This window comes from Urocampus carinirostris, chromosome 9, assembly GCF_059441175.1.
Source record: "Urocampus carinirostris isolate Australia breed hairy pipefish chromosome 9, RoL_Ucar_1.0, whole genome shotgun sequence".
NCBI classification, from domain to species: Eukaryota; Metazoa; Chordata; class Actinopteri; order Syngnathiformes; family Syngnathidae; genus Urocampus; species Urocampus carinirostris.
Genome location: NC_142357.1, coordinates 40,349,566 through 40,371,231, shown reverse-complemented (window position 1 = coordinate 40,371,231; position 21,666 = coordinate 40,349,566). Strand labels below are relative to the sequence as shown.

At 40.4% G+C, this 21,666-nt stretch overlaps 1 protein-coding gene across 2 annotated transcripts in view; it reads left to right on the top strand.

Moving 5' to 3' along the window:
• Nucleotides 1–21,666, top strand: part of LOC148360293 (ras-GEF domain-containing family member 1C-like) — a 40,539-nt gene that overhangs the window by 11,179 nt on the left and 7,694 nt on the right. The window contains exons 2-9 of one of the 2 annotated variants that reach the window (XM_088343846.1): nucleotides 6,547–6,755; nucleotides 8,716–8,838; nucleotides 11,478–11,615; nucleotides 14,874–15,092; nucleotides 15,161–15,235; nucleotides 16,896–16,997; nucleotides 18,948–19,050; nucleotides 19,119–19,198. In XM_088343846.1, coding sequence (XP_088199972.1) covers nucleotides 6,549–6,755; nucleotides 8,716–8,838; nucleotides 11,478–11,615; nucleotides 14,874–15,092; nucleotides 15,161–15,235; nucleotides 16,896–16,997; nucleotides 18,948–19,050; nucleotides 19,119–19,198 — 1,047 coding nt within the window. In that variant the 5' untranslated portion in view covers nucleotides 6,547–6,548. Of the gene's footprint in view, nucleotides 1–6,542; nucleotides 6,756–8,715; nucleotides 8,839–11,477; nucleotides 11,616–14,873; nucleotides 15,093–15,160; nucleotides 15,236–16,895; nucleotides 16,998–18,947; nucleotides 19,051–19,118; nucleotides 19,199–21,666 lie in introns of both variants that reach the window. The other variant, XM_088343845.1, reaches the window with a different exon arrangement.

The following is a 21,666-nucleotide window of genomic DNA, read 5'->3' as shown; positions in this document are numbered from 1 at the left end:
GTCATTTTTCATTTCAGAATACATGGATTGAAGATTGAAATGAATTTTTATTTTGTTCATGCATCTATTTGAATAATCCTTATGATAATTCCATTTTCAAATTCAATTATCGTGATTACTACTTACAGTCAAGTCAAGTCATTTTTATTTGTTTGGCCCTAAATCACGAAGAGTCTCAAAGGGCTTCACAGATTATTACACTATGTTACACAGACTATTTTTCAGTTTAGTTTATTACTTTTTGATTGAAATCCTTTTTTTTTCATTTATCCAATAATTCAATTTACCAACATAATCATTCATTCATATGACTGATATTTGATATTACCCTGAAAGATAAAACATAAGAAGAATTAAAAAATATCTATTTTTGACAACACCCACTTGCGTTGCGTTTCTCACAAGTTTTTATTGGGAGGAAGAGAAAGCGCTGCGCCCACCATCCGGTGTTCGCTGGAAGCGGGAAACAAGTCGCCCTGGTACTCGGATGGTGCTCCGAACGTGGATCTTCCGTGGCGAGCGATGGCGGTGTCAGAGACGGAAAAGCGGGTCGGTAGCCGGGACAGGAGAGCTAAACGTGGTCGGAAGCGAATCATAAGCCACAAAAGGAGAGAAGACGTAGTCTGGGACAAACAGAGGTCGGAAGCCGGAACGGGAGAGCAGGCGTGGTCAGGATCAAAAATGCGTCGAAGCCGGGGACAGACGGGAGCAAAAAAGGGACGTGTGGGAGTCAGGATGCAAAAAGGCTTGCCAAGTGTTCACTGAGGTTCGCAGACGGACTGACAACATGGCATTGACAGGACTGGGTTTAAGTAGGGACAGGGAGCCAAACGGATCCAACGGCAGTTGGCGCCAAAAGAGCGGGCACAGTAATCATGACATATTTAAACACTCAAATTTGAAAAACAATTGCAACAAATACAAAGAGAAAACACAAATATTTCAACTCAATTATCACAAGCCTCCTTTTTCCTTTTATTTCATTTAAGTTTGATATCTATCTCGTTTCGGAAATGTTTTGTATAAAACTGAGGAAGATTAAATATTGCACATTTAGACACCTGAATGGGCAGCACAGTCCGCGGCGCAGTTTTGAGGTCATGGGTTCAAATCCAGCTACCAGCCTTCCTTTGCAGAGTTTGCATGTTCTCCCCGTGCTAGCGTGGGTTTCCTCTCACATAATTGGCTGGTCCTAGGTGTGAATGAGTGAGTGAGTTGTCTGTCTTTTTGTGCCCTGCAACTGGCTGGCAAGCAGTTCAGGGTGCCCATTGCCCGAAGATAGCTGGATAAGCTCCGGCACCCCCGTGACCCTTCTGAGGATAAGCGGTGCAGATACTGTATGCATAGATAAACAAACACCTGAATGTCCAAAACATTCCTTTTCAGCCAACACGGTATCATTACCTTGATATTAGCATTAGCTGGCTTGCAGATATTCATTATTTCAATAATCTGTATATTTTTGGCCCTTTTGGAGTTAAGTTTTACATGTACTATTTCAAGTACGTAACAGGTGTCACAAAGGGTTTCCCTGAGAAATGTTTCGGCATGTGTCATTTCATTGGTGGAGAATAGGTGGGGGCGGGGCTCCAAAATTCCTTTGTGGTTACTCAATCCTCCTTGTCGCTGCAGTGTTTCCTCATTTTAGCTCCGCCCCCCAGACAGCATTCGGAAGCTTCGTTTTTAGATTCCTCTATTTTGTTTTGATGACTCGTTTGGAAGCTATTGATTGAAAATCGGAGTGAGTGTGTGACGGAAGAGCCTTTCCGGAAGTCATTTTCAAAGATGTAAAAACAAAAAAAGAGGAAGATGCGTTTGTTGTTTGGAGCGATGCATTGTGAAACCGTCACCGCCATTTCCTGATTCGCTAAATTTAGGAGATTCGAGTCACGGGATATTTTTATTCGAAAGAGCGACCTGTTTCAGCAATAGCCAACCAGGGATAAAGGATCACGGCCAAAACAGTTCATCTTAGGCAGGCCAGAACGACACACCTTCTGAAAAAAAGTGCATCCTGCTAGTCCCCAGTCATAGCAATATGGAATTGGGGATAATGGATTTTGGCCCATTGAGTGCACCTCATTTTAGGCTGGAAAAACTGCAAAAATGGGCCTCTGGCAGTGCACTCTGCCGGTCATCGCTTGCAGCAATATGCAACTGGGGATAATGATCGTGGTCATACAAGTCCAGTTCATTTTTGAGTGGATAGAAAAAAGATTTACCAGTCACAGCTTGTAGCAATATGCAAATATGGGATAATGGGTCAAAGCTACACAAGTGCAGTTTATTTTTGGGGAAACTAAAGTAATGGTAAAAAATAAAGAGCTGTCGGGCCTGATTAATGAGCCCCACTCGCAGCAGTTGTCGACTGGGGATAGTGGATCACAGCTATACAAGTGCAGTTCATTTTGAACAAAAAGAGATGCCAGCCCAGAATACAGAGTTTTGCCAGCCACAGTTTGTAGCAATGTGCAATGATAATGGACGCTAGCTACACCAGTGAGGTTCACTTTAGGCGGAAATAAAGACAGGCCCGACAAAAGTGCCCCACTTGCAGCAAACATTGACTGGAGATATTGGATCACAATTGCAACTGTTTATTTAGGTGGATAAACGGAAAAAAAGGCTGCCACACATGACACAAAATTTGCTCTCTAAGCAATAGTCAACAGGAGATAATGGATCATCGACGAACAGGTGCTGTTCATTTTGCGCGTGGTGAAGCGGGCCATCCCAAATGATAAATTTGCTATCTCCAATTTAGGATCGTCTGAGTGCATTTCACTTTCTGGTGGACATAGAGACAAAATGAGGCCGCTAGACTTGAGAAAAATGTACTCTGTAGGGATAATGGATTGCCCTTTCTTCCAGTCCCTCCTTACAGTTGACAGGGGATAATGGCTCATAACTGCGGGTGCTTTTCATTCTAGGCCAAAAGAATGAAAAAATATAGCTGCCCCGCACGGTGAAAATGACCAGCAATACGAGATGGAGGATAATGGATCTCAGTCGCGAGGGATTACAGTAGAACAGAAAAACATTTGAAAAATAAGCAAAATACTAGTCATCAACGAAATCCAGGAAGAAACCTGAGAACCTTACTTTTATGTCCCATTAACTGGTGACCTCTAAAGCCCCAACCCCCCCCCTTTGTTGAGCTACCTCAATGGAGGGGAGAGGGGGGGGGGTCCGTATGTGAAAGGTCAAAGGCTTCTCGGGTTTCCTGTGAGAATGGTTCAGTTCGTCTTTGTCCCGCAGACCCAATTCCCCCCGTTCTCCCCCATCCTGACTTCTTCATGCATGTGTAGCTAAATGCACCCGGACAAGCTAACAAAGGGTTAAATTGGGGGAGGGGGGGGCGTGCATCCTGTCTTGTTAGAGGTTAAGCCCCTCCCCCCCTTCCAAAAGCAAGGAAGCCATTTTCCACAACAAATAATAAAAAAAGAAGAGCAAACTCTATGAGTTTTTATTTGTCGAAATAATGACCGTTTCAGTTAGCTAGCTAGCTAAACGACGCTAGCATTAAGCGCCTGTAAATTCATTCTCAATCCTCTCCCGTTTTATCTTTCAGTTTCACGTAAAACATTCATGAGATGTAACCAGATAATGAGGCTAGCTCAAGAAAATACTTTAGCAATGTATGCTATCTAGCCCATGCTAGCATCAAGTTACTGTAAATTCAATGTTTTAACTGTTTTTTGTCTTATCTCTCAGTTTTATATTAAAAATATTAATGAGAAGTCACAGGATAATGATGCTAGCACTTGGAAATATAATAGTTGCTACAATTTCTGCTAGCTAGACAATGCTAGTTTTAAGCTACTGTAAATTCAATGTTTTAACCGATTTCGTCTTATCTTTCAGTTTTACGTAAAAATATTAATGAGACATAACTAGATAATGATGCTAGCACTTGGAAATTGAGTTGTCGCTGCGATGACAATTTCCGCTAACTAGCCAATGCTAGCATCAAGCTACTGTAAATTCAATGTTTTAACAGTTTTTTGTCTTATCTTTCAGTTTTATAATAAAAATATTGATGAGAAGTCACAGGATAATGATGCTAGCACTTGGAAATATAATAGTTGCTACAATGACAATTTCTGCTAGCTAGACAATGCTAGTATTAAGCTACTGTAAATTCAATGTTTTAACTGATTTCGTCTTACTTTTCAGTTTTACGTAAAAATATTCATGAGATATAACTGGATAATAATGCTAGCACTTGGAAATTGAGTTGTCGCTACGATGAGAATTTCCGCTAGCTGACCCATGCTAGCATCAAGCTACTGTAAATTCAATGTTTTAACCGATTTTGTCTTATCTTTCAGTTTTATGTAAAAATATTAACGAGAAGTCACAGGATAATGATGCTAGCACTTGGAAATATATTTGTTGCTACAATAACAATTTTCGCTAGTTGGCCCATGCTAGCATTAAGCTACTGTAAATTCACTGATTTATCCGATTTTGCCTTATCTTTCAGTTTTAAGTAAAAATATTATGAGACATAACCAGATAATGAGGCTAGCACTTGGAAGTTGAGTTGTTGCTACAATGACAATTTTGGCTAGCTAGCCAGTCCTAGCAGTATTATGCTACTGTAAATTCAATGTTTAAACCGTTTTACATTAAATATTAATGAGGTGCAACCAGAAGACCACGCAAGCGCCAGTTTGAACTGTTCCTTCCTGTTCTCAAGGCTAAAATTTGAAATCCGAAAGTACGAATTTCTCGTTTACTTATTATTACTGACTTACTGATTATTTTCCGACGATGACTCGATTGATAGCAACAAAAAACTCTGTCTGGAGTTCTCTTTATCGTTGTCTGGCGGGCGTGTCGTCGCCCCAAAAACAATAATGACAGAGTCACGCCGTGGTTATTTCCTTTTGTTGTCGTCTGAAAAACTTTCCGAGTATGCGTACGAACCGGAGTACGTGTGAAAGGTGTAACGAGGCGAAAAACTACGAAGAAAATCCAATCTTTATCTGGACCGAGGCGAAGGACAACATTTTCTGTGAAAATGACTGAAGGTCATATCTGTTTTATCCACAGTCCCTGAGAAAAGAATTCGAAGGTTGCGGCGTTATAATCGCATACTTTCGTCATTGTGGCTGTTTTGCGCTCTAAAAAGAAAAAACATATTACCCTCTTTTACGGACGATAAAGTGCACTGATTTACGAGGGCCCCTTCAGAAATTGTGAGAAAACATATACAGTGGGTACCTCGGTCCTCAACCACAATGTGTTCCTGGTTGAGTACTGAATTTTTTTTGCCATAGGAAACAATGGGAAGTATTTTAATCCGTTCCACCCATAAAAAAAATACCTAAAATATTAAGAAAACGTGTATCTAAACAACTGTTTAGAAATTGTCGACTTTGCAATGCCATATTGCAAGACAAGATCTATCTATCTATCTACCTATCTATCTTTTTATTCATCTATCTATCTCTCTATCTAGCTAGACATCCATCTCTCTATCTAGACACCTATCTATCTAGAATCGATCTATCTAGACATCTATCTATCTAGACATCTAGACATCTATCTATCTAGGCATCTATCTATCTAGACATCTATCTCTCTATGATATCTATCTATCTATCAATGGTATCTATCTATCTATCTATCTCTATCTAGACCTCTATCCATCTATCTAGCTAAACATCTATCTCTCTATCTAGACATCTATCTATCTAGAATCTATCTATCTAGACTTCTATTGCTCTATCTAGACATGTATAGCCCTAGACATCTATCTATCTATCTATCTATCTAGACATTTATCTCTCTAGACATCTAGACATCTATCGTTCTAAACATCTATCTATCTATCCATCTATTCTTCTATATATCTAGACATCTCTCTCTATCCATCTATCTAGATATCTATTCATCTATCTAGACATCTATCTATCTCTCACTCTCTCGCTCTAGCTCTCTCTAGCTCTCTAGCTCTCGCTCTCTCTCTCTCTCTCTCTCTCTCTCTCTCTAGCTCTTTCTTGCTCTCTAGCTCTTGCTCTCTCTCTCTCTCTCTAGCTCTTGCTCTCTCTTTCTAGCTCTCTCTAGCTCTCTAGGTCTTGATTGACTTGAAAAGCGCCATAGAAATGCAGCCCATTTACATTTACATTGAACCTCTTGTTTGCCCCGCCCCTCTGGTGACAGACAAGCGTCCTAAGAAGCATTGTAATCATCTTAATAACTTCCGACGTGTTTCACACCATCTCCTTTTTTTTCTCTCCCGATCGGACCTCCAGGAAACACGACACCATCTGTAACTTTATAGTGTCCGTGCACGGGTTTCCCCTTACGCCGTCTTGAATTTTTAAAGGACTTACGGGACGGGAATGGAGGACAGGCACTTACTTTACGGCTGGTTTCCTTGGCGACTGAGTGACCCATATTTTCATTGGGTCTTGTGGGAGACGGCACAGCTGGTGAAATAGGGGCCACGGGGGGGTCCTCTGTGTCCCCCGATAAATAGAGGACCAAACACGGAGCATCCTTTTTGAAGCTATCGTTTCCCTTTTTCGCAGCTAGGAATGCCCCAGACCGCGTTCTCAGGCAGTATGTTCACCACCCCGAGTGTCTTCAGCCCCCATCTGGCCTGCGCTCCGCCCGAAGAGGAAGTGGCCCCCCAGGAGGGCCAGGGGCCCGCCGCTCGCCTGGCCGACGGACCCCCCATCGGCTCTGCGTCCCTGGAAACGCTCATCCAGAATTTGGTACCTACTGCTGACTACTACCCCGAGGTAGGAATTTTGCACGTTTTACTTAAGTTTGAGTATTCATAAATTGCCCAATTAGTGGTGTAAAAATACTTCAAAAACACATGTACTATCTCGTAAACAGAATTTTAGGTTTAAGTCAAGTCATGTTGATTTGAACTGTATATCCCTTAATCACAAGGAGTCTCAAAGGGTTGCACAGATCAATGACTAGTACAGACTACAGACTATTATGACACCATCGCCTAAACTAAAACCGACATGAGGGCAAGGGAAAACTCAAAACCTCAGCATGAGTCAAGTCAAGTCCTGTTTATTTGTATATCCCTTAATCACAAGGAGTCTCAAAGTGCGGCACAGACCACACATGATTGCAAACTACATACTATTATGCCACTATCCCCTGATCTAATACCTACACGAGGTCAAGGGAAAACTCAAAACCTCGGCATGAGTCAAGTCAAGTCATGTTTATTTGTGACACCCTTGTTTACAGGGAGTATCAAAGGGCTGCACAGACTGCAGATTATTGCAAACCACAGACTATTATGACTCCCCTGATCTGAAACCTACATGAGGGCAAGGAAAAACTCAATAACCTCAGCATGAGGAAAACGAAAAAACCTTGAGAAGAAACGGCACAGTTATTTGTTTCTAGGCGCTGTGAAAAAGATATAAAAAGGCTCTTTCAACTCAGTTGGGTATTGCTAACACATACATAAGAAACAAAGTTTACTTTTGAAAGACTTTTCATTATGTCAGAATTTCGGTTCGTCTGGCAATTTGCATACTCGGCAGCCAATCATAAGCCTGCATCGAATAACTTTGTGCTTTCGGACTTTCCCGAGCCTTATAAGGTCGTGATTTTCCAAAGTGAACGGTCAGAAAACACAAAAAAATAGGGATAAGTGGACAGGAATCAAGCCTAAACCTCAGCCCCAGAAGAAAGATTCAAAAGAAGCTAACAAAATTGATGACGCTACAAAATGTAAAGCATGGTGGAAAGAGGAGTTCACATGGCTTGTAGCAAGCATTGCATGAATGAAGATGAGTCAATACAGGTACATACGGATGGCAGATGGAAAACAGCCATGTCAAATACATGCAATGAATGTTAGTAGTAGATTTATAATAAACTGTCGTTCCTTTATTTATATTCTGATGATCAATCCTTAATACTTTGCAACAATGATTTTTTTTTTTTTTTTGCGATGAGTCGTCTTATTGCCTTTCAAGTTGTGAAAAATGGGGCAGGCAACTTTATGGCTTTTTAGCGTTGTCTTCCCTGCTGTCCGATAACTTTTTGTCACGAGTTTCAGAAACTGGTAATGCTTAAAATGAGAAAAAGGACTTCATTGAGCAAAATCAACTGTTACTTTCCATATGAGATTGTTTTGTTATTGCTGGCTCCATCTCATAATTTGATGCTAATTGATATCATTTGACAGCAAAAAAAACTGTAATAACATTGGTAAATTAGTATAACATCCATCCATCCATCCATGATCTGCACCGCTTATCCTCAGTAGGATCGCGGGGGTACTGGAGCCCATCCCAATTATCTTCAGGCAGTGGGCAGGGGACACCCTGAACTAAAAGCAGGGCACATAGGTACAGACAACCCACTCGCGCATTCACACCTAGGGAGATTTCGGTTAGGCCAATCAACCTGACATGTTTTTGGAATGTGGGAGGAAAACCACGCCAGCACGGGGAGGACACGCAAACTCCACACAGGAGGTTTGATCTCATGACCACAGAACTATGCCGCACACGCGCTAGCCACCGCGCCGTCTTAGTATAACATTATGATGAATATTATCTACTAATTTCAGTACTCTTTACAGTCCTCTGAGACTTCACGTGTTTAAGGGAGATACAAATAAAGATCGATTGCATTCTTCTTTTCATTATCCGTCCCTATGTGCATGTCCCCACGTGTGTCTCGTGGACACGGCGAGGACTAAGGTGTCCTTTTTAACAGAAAGCCTACGTCTTTACCTTCCTGCTGAGCTCCCGTCTCTTCCTTCCCCCTACGGAACTTCTTGCACGAGTCTGCCGGCTCTGCATCGAGCAGCAGCATCTGGACCGGATCCCCCTCGATACGGTCAGTGCTCCTTCAAAGAACTGGAGGATTCCTTAGAACAGGGCTGTCAAACTCTGGGGGCCACAAATGCTATCACGGGGGCCGGACTTGTACGTTTTAGAGAAAGACAGAGGGAGAAAAAGAGAGAAAGAGAAAGCCATAAACACATAGGGAGAACAAGGAAGACAGAGTTACAGTGAGAGAAAGGGAGAGCAGAACTGAGATATAAAGAAAGAAAAAAAAGAAAGAATTGAAGAGAGAAAGAAAAAGAGAAAGATAAAAAGAATGAGAGAAGTGAAATGTCAGAAAAAGAAAGAGAGTAAGAGTGAGCAGGGGAAAAAGAGAGACAAAGTCAGATCAAAAAAGGGGAGGGAAAGAGAGGGTGAGAAGGTAAGAGGAAAAATAGAAAGAAAGATAATGACAGCGTAAGTTACAGAGACAGGAAATAGAAAGAGAAAAGAGAGAGAGTTGGAGAGTGAGAGAGGAATAGAGGGAGGAGAGAAAAAGAGAGTGAACAGGGGAAAGAGAAATAAAGAGAAAGAGAGGGAGAAAAAAATTCAAAAAGAAGAGAGTGAGAGAAAAATACGAGCACAATTGTTTTGCAAGTGTTAACTGGCTTGGGTGACATCCGGTGGAAATATTTAAAACGACTGCTCATTTTCCTCTTGCACTTCTCTCACTGTTTTGGGGCTAGATTTAAACCACTGATCTGGCCCGCAGACCGCCTGTTTGACACCTGTGCCTTAGAAATATATCATATATTGTTCTAAATATCGGAGAGAAATAGATCAATATTATTTAGAAAATATGTATAAATTATAGTATTCTGGTGTTTTATTCTGTTTTGTTTTTTGTTTTGTTTTTTATTTGTGGACGGACGGATGCTCATTTTTGACAATGACTATAAATATACTGAATCTGAATCTCAATGACAAACTATACAAAAACGAATACATCGATGTAATGTATGGTAAATACTAATTGATTCAAAATATATCCGTCAAGAACCGGAACAGGATCAGGACCCAAACGCGTGATGTTCTCACACAGGCCTTTTTTTTTACGGGGAATGAAGAGTCATGCACGTTGGGCAGCGGTCTGGCGTGGAAAGACAGGAAGCCCAATTGTCCGAGAAGATATTTGACGGATGGGGTCGATACCGGACGGACAGGATTAATAATGAAACAGGATATCGAAAATAAAAAGGACAAACTAGACAGGAACGAAAATTGGAGAGAATAATAAACCGGACAAAAATAGACTGGAGCAAAACTGAAAACCGATAATAAAGAGGACAAAATAAACGGGAAAAACACCAGACAGGAAATACCAACAGGAAAATGGGACCGAGTCAGAACCCATGTCTTGCGGGGCAGAGGTTCGTTGACGGACTGACAAAGGAATAATGAGAGCACTGAGCTTAAAAAGACGAAAAGCCAGTCTGTCAATGAGCCGCAGCTGGTGCCACACAGGCGGGGCCAATTGGGTGCCATGGCAACCGTGACAATATCCATATATACTAAATACTAATAAAAATATATAATACTAATTAAAAATGATCCATGATAAAAAAAAATACTAATACATTTAAAAAAATATACACATATGTAATTAAAAAAAATACCTAATGAGATACTGTATATAAAACTAATAAAAAATCTAACAAAAAAATAATGTAATAAATACAGTAATACACAGAAAATCCTTGATATTTATCATTTGATATATTATTCTGCCTAACATGCAAAAGGTCTACCAGGTGGAAACACTAGTTGGCCTGGAGAAGGATGGATGCCACCAGGCTGTACTTGCCCAAGACACACCACAGAAAATGGTGCCTTTACAAGCCCTAGATGGATAGATAAAAATACATACATAAAAGATATACTTCAATAATGATATCATACATTAATTATGTTTAAAAAAATATATATGTTATTTAAAAATATATGAGATGTATCCTTAAAAACTATTTAATATATAACACATAAATAATAATAATTTCCTTGTATTGTCATTCTGTGTAACAATGTACACAGAACGAAATGTCGATTGCACCTGACCCGTTGTAGCGAGCCGATGCAGCCGCAGCCAACAGAGGGCGCCGCCGACCACTTTTTAAGTCTTAGGAATGACTCGGCCGGGGCGCGAACCACCGACCTCCCAGTCTCAAAGCGGGCGCCTTACCATCTAGGCTACTGAGCATATATATATATAAATAAAATATTTAAAAAGTATGAAATATTGAAAAAATATATATATAGATAGATAGATAGTTTATTCATCCAGGTAGGGAAATTCAGACTTCCATCAGTATCCTTGTGTTGAAAAATAAAAGAAATAGTATACAAAAATAGCCAATATAACGTTTTGCTATAGAGTATTTAAATAGTACTACGGAAATTACACACTGTCATAAGAATAGGGTAATATGCAAATGTGGGGGTGGGGTTTCATGTGGGCTTTGACTCCCCCGGGTTGAGTTAAAGAGCCTCATGGCATGGCATGAGGAAGAAATGATCTCAGTCTGTCCGTGGAACAAGACTGTGACAGCAGTCTGTCGCTGAAGCTGCTTTTCTGTTTGGAGATGATGCTGTGTAGATATATATATATATATATATATATATATATATATATTAATTGTTGTCCTCCACAAACAGGCTCAAGTGCGCAAGTTTGGCCCCAAGATCCTCCAGTTGCTCACCGAGTGGACAGAAACCTTCCCCTCAGACTTCAAGGAGGAGAAGATGGTGGGGCTCCTCAAAGACATCATCCACAGGATCGCCCCCTGCGATGAGGTCATTCACTCACTCACTCACTCACTCTCTCACTCCAAGGTTCATACAGATGCTTCAAATCCTGGAATGTTGTGTTTACAAGGATTAGAGTGTGTTTTAAATGCTTGAAATTGTTGCCATGTTTCACAAGTCTGCTTAAAAATGACACAGACACTGCTTTCTGATTCCTGGCATGAGTTTGTACGGTATTGTCCTATAAAGGGTCACACCCAAGATTACCGGTGCATGCTTCACCTGAACAGGGCGCTGAAATGTGTATTACTGCAAGGATTCCGTATTCATTTTGGACATTTATGATGGGATATGCAAATAAAATAAGATAGCGTTATTAATTGAAGAACTTCCTGCCACTGAAAATGTCACCTACATTTTACTGTCAATTTTAACCAATTTGATTTGTAATTTACTCAAGATCTGAAAATTATACTTCTTGATAATTTATTGAAAATCACATGTGTACTCTATTTGTGTCACTGCAAAATATATGATTCACACTGGATTTTTTTCTTTTAATGGTACTGGAGACGGGCAGCATGGCGGCGCAATGGTTAGCGCGTGCGCAGTACAGTTATGAGGTCATGAGATCGAACCTCCCGTGTGGAGTTTGCATGCTCTCCCCGTGCTTGCGTGGGTTTCCTCCGGGCACTCCGGGTTCCTCCCACATTTCCAAAAACATGCATGTTATGTTGATTGGCTTAACCAAAATGTCCCTAGGTGTGAATGAGCGAGTGAGTTGTCTGTCTCTGTGTGCCCTGGGACTGGCTGGCAAGCAGTTCAGGGTGTCCCCTGCCCACTGCCCGAAGATAGCTGGGATGGGCTCCGGCACCCCCGCGGCCCTACTGAGGATGAGCGCTGCAGATAATGGATGGATGGGTTGGCATTTGGACCGTATTTAAAACAGTCCTTTTCTTACTTTCAACATTTTCATCCTGAGATAAAAACCCCCCTGCCTCCTCCCCTACAGTGTAATGCGCTTCGTGGCCGGAACACAGATGATAAAAGTAAGATAAAAGCAGATGAGTGCAGTGGAAAAAAATATATAAAGGCTCTTGAAACTCAGTTGGGCATTGTTAACACATACTTAATAGAAAAAAATATTTGATTTAAAACTTTCTAAGGACACCTCAAACTACTCTTTTAAAGTCTTTAGGACATGTTCTACCCTGGAGTGCCATGGTTAATCTCCATCCATAAAATGTTTCACAACGTGGATATCAATGACAATAAAGGCAAGCAGTTGAGGGTGTCCCCTGCCCACTGCCTGGAGATAGCTGGGATGGGCTCCTCCAGCACCCCCGCGACCCTACTGAGGATAAGCACTGCAGATAATGGATGGATGGATAGAAGTTAACGGTTACAGAATGTATCAGAAGTTGCTGGTAACCAGTCTCCTACAGCCTGGTACAAAACACAGAAGACAAACCTTGTTTATTTCAGGTTTTGTGCAGGAATGGACTCCATTTTGTTCCTTATTTTGGTTTAACTGAGATCCATCCAGGTTAAGAAATAATAATATTATTTATCTTTATGTTTTTTAATCTAAAAGAAACCAGTTCAGGATGTCCCCTGCCCAATGCCTGACAATGGCCGAGATGGGCTCCAGCACCCCCGCGACCCTACTGAGGATAAGCGGTGCAGTTAATGGATGGATGGAAGGGTTCTAGAGACATTGGGAATTTGGCTTTGAAAGTCCTTAAAAAGTGCTTAAATTTGACCATGAAAAAAGGTGTCTGAACTCACTCACTCAGTCAGTAACTGTTCGCGAGCATCTCTCGGATCTCGCCATTGCATAACGAGCAGCGACGAGGAAAGCGATTCGGCTAAATCCCGAGCGCCGCGTCACCGCGAGCACGAGTAGCCGCGATGAAGCGTTACACAACGTTCGCACGAGAGGAGAGAAGGACGTCGAGAGAGAGTGTTTGTGCGAGAGGCCTCCGGGGAGGGAAGGAAGGAAGGATGGATGGACGGCAGGAAAAAGAAAGAGGGCGAGCAACCTCGGCACGTGCTCCTTCGGAAGCCACACTGACCTCGAAATTCGGAAACGCTTCATCACATTTGCACGAAATATCCGTCGGTTGTATCATTCTTAATCCGAAACCGAAGGATTATGTCGATGTTCCATTGCTTATCAATAAGGAATAATTAAGAAAGCAGAACATTTTAAAGCTGATTTCAGAAATTATCAGGTTCAATCCAACACTTGTAACAAAACCTGCATACAAAGACACAAAGAATTGCGTATGGTTTTACTTGCAAGGGAAGTGAACGGAAAACCGCTTCAGTTACAATCCTCCTACTCACTCCAAAGCAGTCTTCCCTCTGCTTGCCTTTTTAGTTAGAAAGGTAATTACAATGGTAGTTACAATGTGGTTTCAACTGCTAAACGGAAGGGGTGCGTTTGAAGGTTAAATGATTCCGTTGAAACCAGTTCTTGCACAACAACTTGTTATTTAAAATATGACAAACTCTCTTTACGCTATTTTCAGGAAAGAACCTTGGCCTGCGGTCAAATCTGTAACTGATTCATACCGTTAGTTCTCTCTAGGGTGCAGTGAAAAACTTGAGTGAGAACATTCTATTTTGTAAGCACAATATTTCAAGCAAACATATAATACACATAGATTATAGTAAAGTTGAAGAACTTATGTACATTATTCCAACAGAAAGGGCATATGATCATGTGTGACTTCTAAACATAGACGTGATCTAATATCGAATGTCACTCATGACTTGGCTGAAAAAAATATCACTGATTCTTAGTGTTATCTTGGCTGTACACATTCATTAAAAGAAAGCTTGATGCGGTTGAGAAAATGGTCGGAACGCTTTTCTTTCGGCCACTTTTTATTACGACGGAGGAAGTCGCCTAACTTTTGAAGCTCATCTTCCAAAAGTAAGTTGAACTTAAATGTATCTATCTTTAAAGAGCATACTATTTTATGAAATGTTTATTTGTTAGAATAAAACAATACAGGTTACTTATATAAACCTTAAACATACACAATATAGCACTGAATCAACTTATGAATAAATTCAACTTACGAACGATCTTGTTCAGAAGTCGGACGGTGTCTGTACACAATTGCGCGTTATGCACGAAAATATTTGCTACTTCTAAATAATTTCCCTCCATTTAAGTCGCTAATAAATGGACTTCCAGGTTCCTTGTTTTGTACTCCACCATTCTCCTTGACGTCCACCATGAAGCCAAATCAATTTGATGTTGTTCTAAATCCTGACTGGTTCCTCCCCCTCCAGGCCTACTGGAAGACCCTGAACCAAGTTCTGCAGAAGCTGAGCCATCGCTTGTCCCTGATGAGCCAGGGGGAGGAGAGCATCATCAAGGTGAAGGCCTCCCACATCTCGGACAAGCCGGTGGCCTTCAAGAGCAACAAGCCTCCTCCAGTCCACAAGGACATGCTCTCCGTCTGCAACGACTCTTACGCCCTGGCGCAGCAGCTCACTCACGTGGAACTGGTGAGAAGAAATGAGAAGAAGGTGATTATGGAGAGGAGAAACGGACGGTGAAGGTGTTTCTCTTCCAGGAACACTTGCGTCGGATCGGACCGGAGGAGTTTGTCCAGGCTTTTGTCCAGAAAGACCCGCTCGATGGGAGCCAGGTAAGGTTTTTGTTATATAGGGCTTTTTCCACAACTGAGGCTGATGGCACTTTAGATACATCCACATGTTCCTGTCTTAAAATTGAACAAAAGGAATTGTAATTTCCACACAAAAAAATCCACACAAACCATCTCATGGTAAAGCCGCAAGCGTGGTGGGTGATACCTGTGTCGATAGCTGTCCTGATTTATACTCGCCAATCTCCAGTGCTTTTTCTTCATGTTCTTTATGTTCTTCTTCTTTGTGTTCTTTGTTTTCTTCTTCATGCTCTTCCATGTATCTCTTTTTCTTGATGTTCTTAATGTTCTCTCTTTTCATCTTCTTCAGTTTATTCATATTCTTGATGTTCTTCATAATGTTAAGTTCTTTTTCTTAATATTTTTCACCTTTATGAATTCTTTGTGTTCTTTTTCTTCTTGGTCTTCTTCTTTGTGTTTTTGCTCTTTTTTTTTCTTCTTTCCTTCTTCATGTTCTGCATGTTCTCTTTTCATGTTCTTATTTATGTTCTTCATGCTCTTTCATGTATCTTTTTCTTGATGTTCTTAATGTCCTCAATTTTCTTCTTCTTCAGTTTATTTGTATTCATTATGTTCATCATGTTGTTTTTCTTCATCCTCATATTACTTTCTGGATGCTCTTCATTCTATTTATGTTATTTTTCTTCTTATTTTTCACCTTTATGTATTTTTCTTTGTTTTTTGTGTTCTTGCTCTTTTTTGTTCTCCTTTTTCTTCATTTTCTTCTTCATGTTCCGCATGTTCTCTTTTCATGTTCTTATTCATATTCCTTTTATTCTTTGTTATTCTTCTTCATGTTTTTCTTCACGTTATTCATGTTCTTCTTATTTTTTGTTTGTCATGTTCTTCATATTTCCTCTTATTTTTATTGTTCATCATACTATTGTCTTTTGCTTTCTGAAAACACATATATATTTACCCAAAACTTCGATAGATAGATAAATCAGATACTTTATTCATCCCTGTAGGGAAATTGACACTTGCAGCAGTATCCTTGTTTTGAAAAATAAAATAAAATAAAAGATATAGAATGCAAAAATACCCAATATAACGTGTTGATATAGAGTATTTTAATAGTGTTACGTATAATACACACTGTCATCAAAAATGGGGTAATATGCAAATGTGGGAATGGGGTTTCATGTGGGCTTTTACGACCCCGGGTGGAGTTCAAGAGCCTCATAGAATATATATATATATATATATATATATATATATATATATATATATAAACTTAATTTTATCATTTTAAATACAATTAGTCCTATTCAATTTCATTCTTATTTTCTTTTTAAATAAGATTCACCAAAATCTCCAATATAGAAAAAAATGAATGTTATGATATATTAAATAGAAGCAAATAGATGTTCAATTGCACAAACCCTTACGATACCAAACTGTATGTAACATCCTATATGCTGACATTTCTTGGGTACATTTTGTGTCAATGATAACTATAACCTTATCCTCCTTGTTTTATAACCTTATCTTCTCTGTTCCTTTATCTTCCTGGCTTTTTTACCTCACTGTGAATGTGTGAAACTGGAGTGTCATGCCCAATTTCGTTGTCACAATATGTTAACCCATTTTGTAACAATGACAATAAAGGTAGATTCTATTCTATTCTATTTCCCGCTTGCAGAAGCAGCCCCACTTCAGCGAGCAGAAGAAAAGCTCCAACCTGGAAGCCTACGTCAGGTGGTTCAACAGGCTCTGTTATTTGGTGGCCAGCGAGATCTGCATGGTGAGTCCCCGAGATCAGATGGGAGAAAGAAAACCGCTTCAAAAAAGTTCCATTATCCTGCTGTCGTTTCTTACAAATGACTACTGCCCTCTAGTGGTGCTTTGTGTACGCACACGTTCTCTGCCAGGATTCAATTGCCAAATGAATCGTTTCAAAGCACTTTAATCTGATCTCTCTCTCTCTCTCTCTCTCTCTCTCTCGCTCTCTCTCTTCTATATATATCGTATTTTCTGCACTATAAGGCGCGCCGGGTTGTAGGGCGCACCCCCCGAAAATAGTTTTCGGTCTTATATTTTCCGTACATAAGGCGCACCGGATTATAAGGCGCTACAATGGGAACGTGGACAAAACAGTCAGATAGTGCAAACTTCTTACCCCCTTAACATTCCCAAAGCTTGCAAATACGTGTCGTAGACACGTGCGTATGCGCTGTCCGTACAATGTCACCAAACAAACATTTCTTAGTTTCCATTTTGTTTTTTGCTGGCAACTGTATTGACAGCAATGTAAGAATTTGCTTGTGATGGGAAACGGGGTTCTTTACCGTGCATATGACAATAAACACTTTGAATTGAATTGAGTTTCAAAATAGACTCATCACAGAAACATCAAGATCGTTCTAAAACAAGATACCGGCAAAATATAAAGCCGCATAGCTCACCTAAGTTCTCTTGCAGCCATCACCTTCAATAATGATACGTAACCATCTTCTTACAACTGTGAGTGTAGTCAATCCACGAGAGTCAAATATTTACAAATACAGAATAGTCAAAAATGTTTTCTCTATGCCGTAGTGCAACCCAACGTGTGATTCACATTCATCTTTTTCGGCCAATCGCAGGCTTTGTTTCGCCCCTCTAGCCTATGCGAGCCTGTAAATGATAAAAAGGATCCGCCCCCTTTACCTCCGAATAACTTTAGCCAATAGTGACTGATTCAAATGATGATTGACACATTGGTTAGCCAATGAAACGACTTCGCTTTCGGGGGAAAATCTAGTGGGCGGCTGCTTGCCTTAGTTGCGACTTAATATTGATCCATATATAAGGCGCACTGTATTATAAGGCGCATGGTCAGCTTTCTAAAAAAATAAAGGCTTTCAGGTGCGCCTTATAGTGCGGAAAATATGGTGTATATATATATATATATATATATATATATGAAATTCATGATTTTATTCTTGATAAATGCATACGTGTGACGCTCCAGGGCTCCATGCCCTTACAAACTGTCATATTTTCCCTTACAAAATACAAAATAATCTTACACCATATTTTTTTTCCAAACGTGTTTATTGATGTCGTTGAACATGTTATAGTGTACATGTGTTTCCTTATATCATATATATTGTTCATGAACATTTTGTCGCAAGATCCTGAGTTGCTCGACATGAATGAGCTTTATTATAAAATTATCGCTTGGACGTTGACTGTAAAAGGAAAAAATACATGAAAATAGAATGAATTCAAATTATGAATTCATTTTCTGCATTCAATTATTGTGAGTAATATACTGATTCAAGGGATCACCACAAACCTGTCTTTTTTCATTTTCTCCTTTTATACTTCCTTTTTTTTTTCACTTCTTTATACAACATCATCATTCGTAATAGAATGCATCAAAGCAAGTGAGCCGTCTGAGAGCCGGTTCTCTTGAACGAGTTGAGCCGAAAAGGCCGGTTCTCTAAAAAGAGACGGACTTCCTTTCACTACACAACTCGAACTGGTTTGACTCGATTGATTTGCCGTTTGGTGATCGTCGGTATATACCGGATGGTACCCTTTGTTGACAAATTTGTGTTTTTCCGTACAGATTTTCTTCTACGTGGTACACGTCTTAAAATGCATCATAAATGTACTTTCTACGGCAAAAACCTACAGCTTGACAGTTATGTGAATGATCTAAATAATATTTATGAACGACTCAGATCTTGTGGTTTGTCCACGACAGCCGGCGAAGAAGAAACAGCGCGCCCTGGTGATCGAATTCTTTATCGACGTGGCCAGAGAGTGTTTCAACATCGGAAACTTCAACTCGCTCATGGCCATCATCTGTGAGTCCTTCCAGCCATCTGATTGGACGAAACTCCACCTTAACGATTGAAATATGTCTCTGTTTCAGCCGGCATGAATATGAGTCCTGTGTCCAGACTGAAGAAGACCTGGGGCAAGGCCAAGACTGCAAAATTCTTCATTTTGGAGGTACCTTTAAAGCCCTAGTATGGATTATAGGGTGACCCCTAGTGGTGGAAAAATAATTCACTCATTTAAGTAAAAGACTTGAAGAGGCCCGCCGTTTTCCTACTACGGAAGCCCAAATGACCATTTTTGAAAAGGTAGCTTATCCCAGTGGTGCTTTCAATCCTAGACTGCCAATTACTGCCCACAGCTAAGCCATGCATGTGATGGTCGCCAGGATTCAGGCACCTGACGCTTTTTCCCCACGGTTTTCTTCTCTAGCCACACATGTGGCTGCAGACTGTTGCTCGCCACCATTTTTTGTTGTTAGCTGCTCCTATTTGTCCCCCACAGTTGCTCATGTTAGTGAACATCGTCGAGTCCTGTGATTCAGGCATATGGGGCTTTTTCTCTACCATTTCCTTCTCTAGCTACTAAAGTGCTGATAGCTACTATGCTAATATTAGCTGTACACTGTGAAGCTTTGTTTACCTTTCAGTGTAACTCCCCGTTCAGAGCTGCTCATGTATAATGAAGGTCGCCGAGTGTCGTCACAAAGGCACCTTCAGCTTTTTGTTCCACTGTTTGCTTTTCTAGCCACTCGTGTTAGCCACTTTGCAGCTGCTAGCCACTATTGTTATTTTTAACTACTCTGTGTAAAGCTTGTTTCACCCTTTACTGTCACTTGTCTTCCATATTTTGGTCATGTAAGTAAAAGCCGATTCCTGTGATCCTGGCATCTTGAACTTTTACCCACTTTTCCCTTATATTAGCATTACCATTAGCCACGAATGTTAGCTACTCTGTGGAAAGCCTACTTCATCCTTCAATCTCACTTGCCTTCAACAGCTAAGCTCTGCATATGATTGTCGCTGCATCTCGAGTCAGACTTTTGACTCTTTTTGTTGTCCACGGTTTCCTTCTTTATCCATACAAGTTAGCCATTTGCTTGCCGGCTAAGACTAGCTGCTAACCACTCCTGATATTCATCCTTGTCCATACTAAAAACTATGAAAGTATGCATCCGAATTTTGCCAAGTGGTATCTTTCGGGCTCCCGTAGTATGTCTTCTCTGAATCCACACGCTTTAGCCAATCCCAAGTGACAGTGACCTCTAGTGGGGACTTATTACACACTGTCACTTTTAGCAATCATTATTCAAGATGGAGATGATTTTCTTTATTGCTTTATTGTGTTTATTTATTCAGCCAGTATAAACCATAAACATGATATATACAAGAAATCATTTGACACGCGAAATCTAAATAAGGATAATATAATGGATTTGAAAGAATAAAAAGAATAGAGTCAAAAAGATATTGTAGTGTATAATACAAGGTAATTATATAGAATAGTTTCAAAAGAAAGAATATGTAAATAACAAGACTAGAGTAGAATGGGTCGGAAGAACGCCGTTGGCATGATAACACTATACACAATAACCTAAATCAATTCCCGTTGAACATACGGATAGCGGAAGGGTAAAAACTCTCTTTAAGACGTGAAGTCTTGCTCAAAATGGAGCGAAGACGGCGACCTGACGGCAGGTCATCAAAGTACCTGCGAGCAGGGTGACTGGGATGGTCTATAATTTTTAGTGTCCATTTTCTAGTTCGATCAATGTAGATACTTTTGCAGGAAGGGGAGGCCAGTAGACCTATTATTTCATCTGCCGTCCTCACTACAGATTCCATCTTTGACCATTCCTTCTGATTGACCAAACTGTGATTGACCTAGTTAAAACGGATTCAATGATAGCACGATAAAAATGGACTAGAATGGATTGACGGACTCCGAATGATTTGAGTTGACGAAGGAAGTAGAGCCTTTGTCTGGCTGACTTTAGAATATCAGTAGCATTGACAGTCCATGTGAGGTCAGCTGACAAGTAAGTACCCAGAAACTTGAATGAATGGACCAGTTCCACCTTACTACCATTGATTGACAGTGGCACATGCGGGGGAGGCTTAGGACGGAAATCTATTATCCATCTCCTTAGTTTTACCTACATTCTATAACAGATTACTCTCATGACACCAGGTGGAAAGTGAATCAATTTCGTCTCCATTTGAAAATAAAGCCAGTAACCGTGGTGTCGTCTGCATGTTTAGCGAACAGTGAATGGTCAGAATTGGGTTGACAATCATGTGTGAATAGGGAAAACAAAGTTGGAGACAATGGACAGCCCTGAGGCGTACCAGTGTTGAGGACAATAGAACACGAATCTTTCTCACCAATGTGAACGGACTGTTGAGAAGGAAATCTAAAATCCAATTTGATAGTAAAACGGGAAAATTGAGGTCATGAAGAAGTTTAAAACGCAGTTTAGAAGGAATGATAGTGTTGAAAGCTGAACTAAAATCTATGAATAAAACCCTAACGTATGAATTCCTATGCTCAAGGTGACTTAGAATCTCATGAATACAAACCGAAACGGCATCATCTACACTTCTATTAGCACGAATTGGTACGATATTCCTCATCTTTTTGGA